Consider the following 12,605-nt stretch of genomic DNA (forward strand, 5'->3'; position numbering starts at 1 on the left):
TGTCCCCAATTAAATTTCCTCCTAACATAATAGTAATCTATCTTTGGCAACTTTGAATCCCAGCATTACTTCCGTCTGCCTACTAATGTAGCTGCGCACTGGAATTTTCTTCCAAAACAATTAAATTTGATCTACATTAAATATTTGTTCCGGGAGATACCCTTTTCCCGAAATAAGATTTTTTAAATTATCTGGGAAGCAGTATGCGGCATCTTCATCTGAACTCGAAACTGAACCATAAATTTTAACATTGTGCAAATTTGCACGTTTCCTGAATCTTGCAAACCAGCATTTACTAGCCTTAAATTCTTCGTGATATTTTTTTTTCTTCTCCTTTTATATAATTATACAAAGATAATGCTTTTCTTGAATGTCTTAGAGGCTTAGCGGTATGCGTTTTTTTTGTTAAATAATTTATCCATATAAACAATACTTTCTCATCTTCAACCATGCTATCCTCCCGGGCTCTTGTCATTATAGTAGACTCTAATGTTGCCTTTTTAATTGTATCTTGCTACCGATCCTACGATCTATTTATTGTTCTAATGGTTTATTCGGGTCGATTGGTGTCTCTGAAGATGTGGGGGTAACATTTTCCACCTTCGTGTATTTTGATCATTTTAAAAATTTCACTGAAGCTCATGGAACTTGCTTTAAAATCGTTTTTTCCCGTGAAAATTGGATATTTTCAATGGCCGTCAATTTTTACGTGTTTGGATGTAATTGGTATTTGTGACATGGCCACGATGACAAGGTATCCAAAGAAAATTTGAAGTGAGATCATTTCTACGTTAACCACCATGGATGCACGACGTTTAAGTAGAACATATCTTAAATGTAGAACATAGAAAACATCAGTGCTACAACTTCTAACAAGAAAGCGCTAAAGCACTTGTGTAATCATTCGTGGATAGCAACAGTATATAAGTAGAAATAAATTATTTAATTTTTTTTTGATTATATGATGTTGAGAATCATTCATTTGGCCCACCAAGTCAATTTTGTAAAAATGTGGCCTGCAGATCGAAATAGTTTTTTCTATACATCAAAAAGTGCAGCAAAAGGCATCCTTGTTTTACATTAGTAATACGGCTTTGCAGTTGAGAAGGGAACCAGTATCTTTCGTTATCTTTAATCGTATCGTGAATCATATCTTTAGTATGTATTTAGTATTCATCTTCAGAATCTGTTTATTTTATTGAATCATAATCTATACAAATTCAGAGAATATATCTCCTTGCTTACTCTTTATTTGTACGACACATGTATACATTTTACAGCTCGATCTGTGGATCTTGTTGTGCATCCAATAAAACTTCCAATAAAGATCTTTCCACAGTTGTTAAATCCTTTATTAAGACCATGTTATGTATAACATAGTAGAGTCCATTTTTTATCATATCCTAGTTGTCTACCTTGTATTTGATCGAATGTGGAGGATGCCAAATGTACCGGGTAAAACGGTTTTTTTAATCGCGTTTCAATTTATTTATTGATAAAAGAATTGATCAAAAATCTTAAACGAATTACATAAAAATCTTAGATTTTTCATTTTGAGAAAAAAATATTTATATTTATAAAATGTTGATATTGAGTCAATAATCAGATCGTTCTTTGGAAAACATTGAACGAATCGTTTAGTAATCAAGATCTGCTTGTACGACTCATAAAAGGTAAAATAAAGATGTTGAACGATAGTCTTATTAGAAATATAATATTTATTTATTATACATTAGCATTAAAGACTTTGTATATCCTGAAATTGTGTACAAATATATGGAGAAGTTTGTTTTATATAATCTTTTTTGAAAGATTTTTATGAAAAGTGATAAGGTGGAGGAGCAGGGATACAGGGAGTCCTCGAGATATACGGTACCGCTTATACGCGGACTCAGAAGTACGTGGTTTTCTAAATTTGACAGTTCTTTGAGCAAATTATACTGAGCTGACACATCAATTTTCCCATGCCAAATAATTTCCTTATTGGTCGAATGTTAAAACGCATTTTAAAGGGTTTTTAACTGTAAAATTCATTCAAAATCATATCAAATAATAATTTAAGAGTCGAAACTTGCAAAATTACATGAATTCTAGTGATTTTTGGGCTATAAATTACGAGATTCGACTTACGAGGAAATTCCAGGTACGCGGTACTGTATTGATTTGAATTACGGGCACTTTAGATGTTTTTGGAATGTATTATTTTCTTACTAGTTCAATTATTGCCGGTCAAACATCTGAACAACTCACTTTACTATAGCAAACCTTCTACATTTGAGATAAAATATTAAAATTTCCTGTAATTTTTCTCGAAACATTGCGAAAATTCATGAAAATACAACAATAGGGTAGCAGTACCAATTTTCGGCAGTGTATCTATTTTCAGAAGGGTAACTGAAAACGTCAAATTCTTCACAAATGTAATAAAAAATGTGTGAAACACAATATTGAAATGAAAGTATACTCACTTGTTGTTCATATACAAAGTTTCACATCATTTTATTGTGTATTTTCCAAAATATCAAATAAACTGTGTAGAACAAAAATTTTTTTGGCTGATTTGTTGTCAGTCGATAGTTTGGCAGGGTTTGAAATTAAGCGAACCAGAACAGTAAATGAAAGTGAGGTTTATGTTAAATATTTTATGCTTGTTTTATTTATTCTAACTTGTTTGGTTATCACGATAAACAAGTTATTTTATACTTTTAGTGCCGAAAATACGTATACAGTAAATGTACATTTTTAAATGTTCCATAACACACCTTGGATTTGGCTGAATATTCCTTTAAAACTTGATCAAAACACTACAATGCGTTGGTCGACATTTACTACGATATTTCTTCTGTTAAATAAGATAAATTCACAATGAATAATGCAATGACTTAAGAAAAAAGTAATTATTTGTGAGCCAGTCGGTGCCGCACGATGTAATCAAAGCCTATACAGTCAGTCCAAAAAGTATTCGTCTAGCTGAATATTTTACAGAAAAAGGCGAATTATGGCCGCAATAGGCATGGGGCGATAAAAGTAATGATGTGGTTTGCTAAAGGGACCATCAATACACACGTTTTGCTCAGCTGATACTTTTTGCGCGCCCATCAAACGACTTTTTTAGTTTTTTAAATAATTTAGTTATTATTGCACTATTTTAATGCTTAATTTTTAGCAAAACGTGTGTATTGATAGTCCCTTTATCAAACCCCATGATTACTTTTACCACCCCATGCCTATTGCGGCCATAGTCCCCCTTTTTCTGCAAAATATTCAGCTAGACGAATACTTTTTGGACTGACTGTATAATACAGAGAGTACAGAGGAAATCTACTTACTATATATATTGTTGTTATCCATTAGTGGTTACACAAGTGCTTTAGCACTTTTTGTTAGAAGTTGTAGCACTGATGTTTTCTATGTTCTACATTTAAGATATGTTCTACTTAAACGTCGTGCATCCATGGTGGTTAACGTAGATCTGATCTCACTTCAAATTTTCTTTGGATACGAGTCGAGTCGTTCAGAACATTTGATCAAAAAGCGTGGGAATGTGTTGACAGCTGGATGAAAAAGCTTCAATAGTTTCATCGTAGCATACATTGAGGTTCTAGTTGTTGTGCATGCAGTGGTCTGAAAGCATTTTCGGTCGTTTTTACGTCGTTTGTTTATAATGTTGTACTTTGAAAAGTTCATGAATATCAAGAAAAGATAGAATTATTGTGATATTATCAATTACAACAAGATCAGTGTCCAAAATTACGACGAAATCATGTGCAGCTCAAGAGGGTCAAAGCTAAGAGGCCAGATTTCTGATTGTGGTCATTTTTAAGCAATAAATTACTGAAAAAACTACTCCATGCCACGATCATGGGAAAGAAATGTATAGTTAAACTAAGTTTTAAGCACAAAATGCACAATTAGCCCTGAGAAGTGGTTGGTTGTTTAGAATCGTCTGTGAACGCTTTTACATCTAACTGTCAAAAATAAGCTTTCAAAATGGTGGACCAATATCGAGCTTTGCATCGACCTCTGTATTATATAGACTTTTGATGTAACCGTCAAGCTGAAACGTTTCTTCAATGGCTGCTCTGCTTCTTAAAATTTAACTTATTTCATTTTCTAAACACCCAACTCTGAGTGTAGGAGTCTGCTAGACCGACAGAACGACGGTCTTAAAACAACGGGGTCTGGATGCTGCTTTTCTCTTGTGCTCGTACAAGCATAGAACCGAAGAACTTCTATACGAATTGACGACCTGTCCCGTACGGCCATCAAGGCATTTGTCACACATATCTTCACGTATAGTGGTTTTCTTGTCATTGTCACTGTTTAAACTCATATTTTTATGAAATATGTAACAATTTACTTCGGTTGTCCAGAAGTAAAAACATGACGCAAAATCTTGCTTCGATTTCCGGACATAATTAAATATGAATTTGGATGAAATTTACAGCACAATTTGATAAAATACTGCTATTTTCTCGATTATAGCCACTTCCGCAATATATTCCGATGTATTTCTATGCACTTGAGTAAGATTGATAGGAATTATCTAGGAAAGGAAACTGTTAAGAATGTATGTGGTGACGAACAGACCGACAAAAAAATATTTATTTACTGTGTCATCAGGGCCTACTAGGGGTCAGACACATTTTTAATTGATTGTAGTACATCATGGCAATCATGTAAAAAAAATAATGTGGCATAACAAGGGTCAACATATAAAAAACTTAAATAAAAACACCACGAATGCCCCGAATTTGAAGCTGCCCGTAATTTGAAGCATAACAATATTTAGCGGCCTTTTGTGTCCTCATTACCCATTCGACCAGAACCATAGAAAGATGTGCATATTATAACTGATACACAACATACAAGTTGTCCCTGAGATATGCTATCAATGTGTACTGAAAAGATGCCGTGTATCACAAATTTCCACGTATTTAAGTCAAATTTTGATGTTTCAGCCTATACAAAACTAATTTTGGTGTAATTATGTTTGAAGTGATAGATTTCAGCTACTAAATGAATTATATTATATGATGTGATTCCGTCTCAAGATTATAGTTTCGTAACTTTTTAAGATATTTTGAAACTGCATCTTCTTCTTGAGACTCAACTAAAAGAATTTTTTACATTTCATTATGGACGAGTCAAACCAGCACAATTAGTTCAAGGAACTATTAAATGTTTGTTTGGAACTCCAGTTTATTTGTTTGGAGTGTGATGTGGATTTATACTCATTGCAATGATTTTTTCCAGTACCACTCTCAGTGATTCTAATGCTTTTAATGCAATTTAATCAGAAAAAAAGAAAAGAAAAAGATCAGATTTTAAAAGATTTCCATTTGAAATTTAGCTTTGATTCTTTGGGCATTTTAACATCTCAAGATTAGCAAAACTGAATAAAAAAAACATCTCAAGATTGAAAAAAGTGTGTCAACGTTTTTTTTTCGGCACAAACCTAAATGTAATATACAGTTTCATGTGATTTGGATCAAGGTTTTGTACAAAAACTGGATCAAGGTTTTGTACACCCGGCCAGTAACGGGTTACCTTTTTTTTCAAAATCTACTTCAAAAATTTTTGTTAGTGATGCAATACAATTTTTCAGATTTACGATACCTTTCTGATCGTCCTACTGGTCTTCAATTTTCTCTGTAGATTTTAACTTTGCCTGCTTTTTATACTTTCCACAAAAACACGATTTCTTCATGGAGACGGATCGACTACCAAACATGGCCAAATTCCTTTTTCCAAATAGTTTTGGTAACGTTGGATGATTTTAGTTTGATTGGTTGCCTTGAAATACCATACATAAGCCTCAGTTAAATTGCATACACTTTCATCATCTTTCCTTCTTCACATACCTGTTGAACTTTTGCTGGCTTGCACTTCAAGAACTCGTCACGTTATTTTCTTTTCGTAGCATTTTTATTGTTATTTGTTGAACTAAAAAAAAAAACCTGTTCCAATACAACGAAGGAACCAGTAGTATGCCGAATGAATTCATGTTTAAACTCGAGGATTGTGGAACGGGATGCAGTGAATATATTTGTCTTGTTTTCATAGTGTTTTACCTCTCTTGCGCAGAATGATAGTTTTTTTTTGCGATATCCTTTAGCAAAGACAAACGCAAAATTATTCATGCTACAAGCTTATACCAAACGATGAACGCACACAATGTATGCAATACGAAAAAGTCTTCCATATAAAGACGACGAAGACAATTGTTAAAACGGTGATGAATTCTGAGACGAGATCTGTGGAGAGGATCGTGTGGTTTGGATGCTCATAAATAATTTATTTCAGTCTTCCTTTTTTTACTAGATCACATTCAGAATCGTATAATTTTTCGTCGGTTTTCTTTCCATATCATTTTGAGCGGACATAAAAGGTAAGCAGGTTAGCTCGATTTTGTATTACGAATGTGCTTGTCGATTTTCCTTTTCATTAATGAGACGTTCGCGATATTATTACTCCGAGCTGAGCGTAGTGTCACACCGCGTAATGTAAACAATATCAATTCAACGATTGTTGAATTAAGTTCATCTAAATATTCAATATAATTAGTTAAAATAAGTCAATTTGAATTATTTTAAATTATAAAAAAAAAACATTCCTTTGGGTGCAAAAATGATCTGTGTGGTTGAAATAAAAAAATACAGTTTTTAATGAATAACTGCAGTTTTCTGAAATAATAATGTTAAGATTTTATACAATTAAACCATTACCATTGTGAAAAATATAACTATTTAACAAGATCAAATAAAGTTTAGAGGAAACATGTTTGAATCGCCTAACATCTTAAATATGTCAGAAAAAAATATTTGAACTGTGTCAACGTGATACTTTGCTCAATAACATTGTACAATCTTGAAAAGCAATTTACACATACATGCGAGCAATCGGGAGGTAATTGAAGTCTTTCGAATTCAATTAATGAGGAATGACGATGGAAGTGACGTGAAACAACATGGCCCTGAGCCACGAGAATGCACTATTGAGAAACTAGAGTCGTCGACCAATGCGTTCATGTCGATGAAAAGCAAAAACACTTGAACAGTCTTTCAAAGTGTTCGTTGTGCTGTTGTTGTCTAAAATTAATTTCGTTCCTCACTACAATCAAGCTACCAATGCCTTGGAGTGTGGTTTCACGACCTCGTAGATGATTGTTGGATAATAACAAACCATGCGAACTTAAATTAAACTGCAGTTCATCATCGTCATCATTATAAATGGTGTCTTGCTAAAACAAGTGTGTAGTGAAGTGTGTAGTAAAAACAAAAGTGCCTCTGGTCTATCGAACACCAATCAAATTCATTAAGCGTTAGCAAGCGCTGACTCCATACGTACACAATAAATATCAATAGCTCAACGAAATATCAATAGTTCAACATGGTCATCGTGTAGTATAAAATAAAATTCATAAACACCTCATAGAATGCAACTTGTGCAAGTAACATTAATTCGCATTAAATGTAATATTAAGGTTGTTGTTGCAGTGTTTATGAAGGACATTCATTAACATTAGGAGATTTTATGAAAAAATGAACTTGTAAGAGATATCTTTTATAAATGTAGGTTATGCTGTATAGTTAGCTATAACACTTCTTAATTTTTCATAAGTATTAGTAATAAAGTAGAGTTAGAGATGAAATAGTTTCATATGCCAAAAACGTAAACATAAAGACATTGAACGCATTCGAGGGTTTAAAAATGATATCTAGAGTGAGTATAACTTTTTTGGAAAAATAAAAAGAGTTTTTGAATTTGAAACTCTTTCCAAAACACTGTTGATGCTGCTGTAAAAAATAAATCAAAGATAAAATTGATCAATAACCTTCAACAAATAAGGGATATGGACTTATCTTTGATTATTCTAATACTAATAGCTTTAAACATACAAAATTGCATTTCATATATTATATCGTTCATCAATTCTATCGAATATCATAAAGAGCATTCCATTTTATATTAAGTTATATAATTTCGTTATTTTATATTCTCATAAATAGAGCAGAGCTCAAATTTTAAATTTATTAATTTATTTCAAAAATATAGAAATAATATAAATTATACCACAAGTGCAGTACGAATATTGTCTCAATAGTGTTTCAAAAAGTGTTTTTATGATTGTCTAAGAACGACAAACTATGTTTCTATTACAAATTATCAAAAAATCAATTGTAACAAATATGATTTTATTGTGATTAATAATAAAATCTGAAAGTCCTTTTTGTGATCCTCCTTTTTGAGCCCTTCCATATTCTTGACGTGGTTTATTTGGTGAAAATCAATTTTGGATTTATTGTTATTATTGTTATTATTTTTTATTGTTATGACATTATAATTTTAATGCCAGCATTGCATCAAATGTAAAATTGAATCAAATAAGTTAAAGGTAAATTTTTTTTGTAGTTTTCATTAAAACAATTTATTTGCAAAAACCAGCGTTAAGGAAAAAAAAATCTGTGATTTTAAAATAAATGAATTAAAGTTACTCATACTAGCGTTAGAATACGCTGTATATTTTCAGGAAAAGTTTGAATTGTAGTGCCATCTAGAAACAACGGATCACAACATCATGAAACAGTGTTGCCTCCTATCGTAAAACACACGCACTACTACGAATGGAAATTCTATTGAAAAGGGATGAAATGATGTACGCTTGATTTTTAGAAAGAGGCAGGAGATTTGAAATTTATGTCATCCGACGCCATGTGCATGTTCATCTGGAACGCATGCGCTGTGTCATTTCTAGTTTCGTTCCGGTTTTATATTGGTAAGAGAGGTAAATTATGACCTACAGGATCACATTCCTGCACTTAATTATCGCAACTCAATTTCGACCGTTAATTTGATGAAGCATGGTCTACAGAAATCGTTGGCAGAACAATATTACCTTTTTGTTTTTTAGTATATGAAAATAATGAGGACTGAATGAACGCGATACAATTTCCCAGTACGGTTTTATAAGGCTTATCCTATTCATTTACTCAATTAGTGTCAAGTCGAGAAATTTGACTCGATTGCTCTTTGAAATATGCTTGTTGTTTTGTAAGTCTGGTAGAGAAAATCAATCGAGACGAACAGCCAAAATCGCAGTATGCGTTAAAACGCCAGACCTGTCCGAGATGATTTGAAAATACTCACATTAAATTTGAACGATAGCCAAAAACAAAGAAAATAGAAAAAGCGTAGCGTCACCATTGAAACTAACAAAAGTTTTATCAATTAAAACCGTTCCTAAAAATGAAATGTCACATTCAGTCTCAATCGATAATTTAAATTTAAAGTAATAAATTCAGTTTAACAAAACCATGACCATGACATTTTGATTACTCACTTGTATTAAAATCTCCAGAATCTATAAGAAAGAACATGAAATAGTGTAACAAAATGCGGGATAATTTTCTGTTGTAATCGATTCATTTATTTTCTGACAAATCTGACAAATTGCTTTCGGTATGTTTTTAAAAGTATGACTCTCTTTGTCATCTTTAAAAACTTTTCTTTAGCTTTAGGTAGTTTTTATGTTTCCACCCAGATCTGGCGAGAGAAAATATTTTTTCTCTTTTTGTTTTCTTCTCCTCGTGTACAGTTTGAGCTTCTTGCAGTTGTACTTCTAATAGTTATCGAACAGCGTGTGCATTGCATCGAACTGCTCAAATTTAGTTACTTAAACTATTGGCAAAATACTGCCTCTTTGCTCTTTCGAATTTTTGATCTATTCATGACAGTGTGATTTTGCTTATCGCGATTTTACGTGAAGACTCAATAAAGCAATGATAAATTATTTATTTAGTGGTCACATGTACTCTACTTTGGGACTCGTAGTTTACTTAATTCACTTAATTACTCGTATTGGAAAAGCACAAACTAAACCTTTTATTATAATATTTGTCACTGGTTGTTAGACGGGTGTTGTATTCCACATTTTAATTTATCGTTTAGTTTTTAATTCTGCCATTTGTTGACTTCTTCCACTGTTCTATTCTTCTAAATTTGTTTGCTGTTGCGCGTTGTTTTGTTTTCTAATCCATATTAATAATTCTTATTTAAATACAAGATCTCCTTACGAATTAGTTACGTATACATTCAATGTTTTGTTTGCAGGCTTTTTTTGAGAAGAAATTGTGCGTACAAACCCTTTCAAACGTTTTTTTTGCGCTAGGTTAAACTAGCATTTAAATTCTTTCCTCGAAGGAATTCAACACTCTCAGCAACCACGTGTATCGTTTTTATTCGCTTGTTCAACTCATTTATTCTCTTGGGCGAAATTAACATCACTAACCGAAACTAGGTTTGCTTGTTTCATTAATTATAAGTTTCTTTTCGAAAGTGTTCATTAAATCTACAGTTACGTATTTCCGTCCTAGATATTTTTTTGGTTCCCTCTCTCCTGTACATTCCTCACAATGTTATGCAACTCGTTCTCATCAGAAGAACCACAGAACAGCAACATGTATCAAATGGATGTCTATTTCCGGGAATTCTGTATAAGATTTATTTTAAAGTATACGTTGAGTAACCATTTCATGTTGTGTTTCATTTCACCGCAAAATGAATGTCGAAATCATTTCCAGCCAATATAAGTGAGCAATAAGGTTGATCAAATGCCAGCCGTTGCTTGGACATGACGATAAACTAAATTTTTGAAGGTGTTGGTTTATAGTTAAATTAGATTTCTTTTTATAAAAATGGTAATAAATAAGTACATCGGTATTGAATGACGTAAAACAAATTCAAAAGGACATTCGCGTTGGAGTCATAACACACTGAGAACCGGATAAGTACGAATTGAGGAAGAGTAATGGAAAAGATTAATAAAAAAACAGTCTGTTCCGGCAAAATATTTTTTAATGTTTCTGTATATACAATACAAAAATCGCAAAAATTGTAAAACAACTGATTTAAATAGACAACATAGCAAAAACTACTTGAGAAAATGGCTGAAAGTACAGCTACAATATTCAAAATAAATAACAAACCAACATTACAGATCATTTCAAACATTTGTCTAAGTCACCCATTCTAATGTGTGTTTTTTACATGTGTTGGTTTTATTCCTAGCCTTTTTTATGGAAAACCAAACTAAATTATTTTACTTACTGCTACGATATTCGTACGCAGTTGGTATGATATTCGTACGCGTAATTAATTAAATACTAAAAATCGCTCTAAGTAAAGATTAAAATCAATGGAACATATACGAAAGAACTATATCATAAAGTTCAGTTATTTGATATAGTTTAATAATATTGCAGCGTGTTGCATCACAAACGAAAACATATTACTAGTTTCTTTTCGGTTCAGAAAAAAGTATTTTAAAAAGCGGGATCCTAGAATTTTCTTTTCAAACAGCTTTGTGTAGCAATTTTTACAGTTATCGACATACTTTGGATATTTTTTGCAGTTGACAAATGAATATAATGATTTACATCCTGCTGAAGTTTTTTTTAGATTCATTCGTATAGCAATCATATGAATGAGATTCCTTTCTTATATGTATTGGTTTCGACTAAATTGTTTCCTGCCTTGCGCAGTTTTTTAAATTGTAGACTGATTGAATTTTGTACATTGATAATTTAGAGCTGTGTATTGTTTTCAGCTTACTGTTATGCAGTTCTTGTTCTTTCTGTATCGTATATATTGTGTTACTGTCGCCACGTGCCTATATTACAATGTGTGACATACATGCCATTATTCGTGCTCAACAGCATCATAGCCACAACAATATGGAAACATGATTTGGACACTAGGAATGGTCTTTAACCTATATGTTTGATTTAGGATTAGAGATAGGAAATGGGATTGAAAAAGTATTCGTAAACATGTTTGCCTATCGGTACACTAGCACAATCGTCAAATCTCACGACTTAACAACATGTCCGTCATGTCTTGAATTCCCGTTTTGACCGAAACCTCCATATGTGGTACTGAGTGCAATGCTATGGGTACACGAATTATTCCCAAATAGGCGAGCTCATTAGTGACTATGGTTGGTTTAGACGGCCAATAATTGTTGTGAAAAATGAGAACAAGAAGAAGAATGTGTCTACCCATTAGGATGTCGAGTAATCGGTCTTAGGATTTTTTTTAGGTTCACCATTTCACCACCACCATTCACCGTAAATGCCGAAAGAAACCTACCTAAACACAAAATTAGCTTGTTTACCTATGTTTTAGTATTTATCATCGGCACAACCCATTGAAAGCAAAATAACATATTAAAGGATTTAATAAGAAAAAGTTTGGTGAACAAGATAGGAGAATGAATTTAAAATAATCCCTGCCAAAGAAGATAAACACTGGGAACAGATAAACAGTCTTTAAGATTGCAAAAAACTTATACAACAGTTTAAAAAATATTGTAGTGCCTCTGAGGCTACACAACCAAACAAAATGGATATATTATACTACCTGTATTATATGATGAAATAAAGAACAAACAATCAATCTGTTATGTCATATTGATCTGTTTCCTGATTTGACCGGAATTTATTCTTTAGTATAAATAATTACTTGCACTACTGTGATTGGTGTGTTGTTGGTGTAACCCCTAGTTTTGCTCGTGTAACGCAGCCGCTGCAGCTGCTGCAGCGGCT

At 32.5% G+C, this 12,605-nt stretch overlaps 1 protein-coding gene across 1 annotated transcript in view; it reads right to left on the reverse strand.

Annotated features, from left to right (window-relative positions):
• Positions 1 to 9,407: 9,407 nt before the first annotated feature.
• LOC120898704 (homeotic protein ultrabithorax-like) overlaps positions 9,408 to 12,605 on the reverse strand; it is a 53,329-nt gene continuing 50,131 nt past the window's right edge. The window contains 1 exon segment of the mRNA XM_040304901.1: positions 9,408 to 12,604. Within this exon segment, the coding sequence (XP_040160835.1) occupies positions 12,560 to 12,604 (45 nt within the window). The 3' untranslated portion in view covers positions 9,408 to 12,559.

The sequence above is a fragment of the Anopheles arabiensis genome, chromosome 2 (genome assembly GCF_016920715.1).
Source record: "Anopheles arabiensis isolate DONGOLA chromosome 2, AaraD3, whole genome shotgun sequence".
Taxonomy (NCBI): Eukaryota; Metazoa; Arthropoda; class Insecta; order Diptera; family Culicidae; genus Anopheles; species Anopheles arabiensis.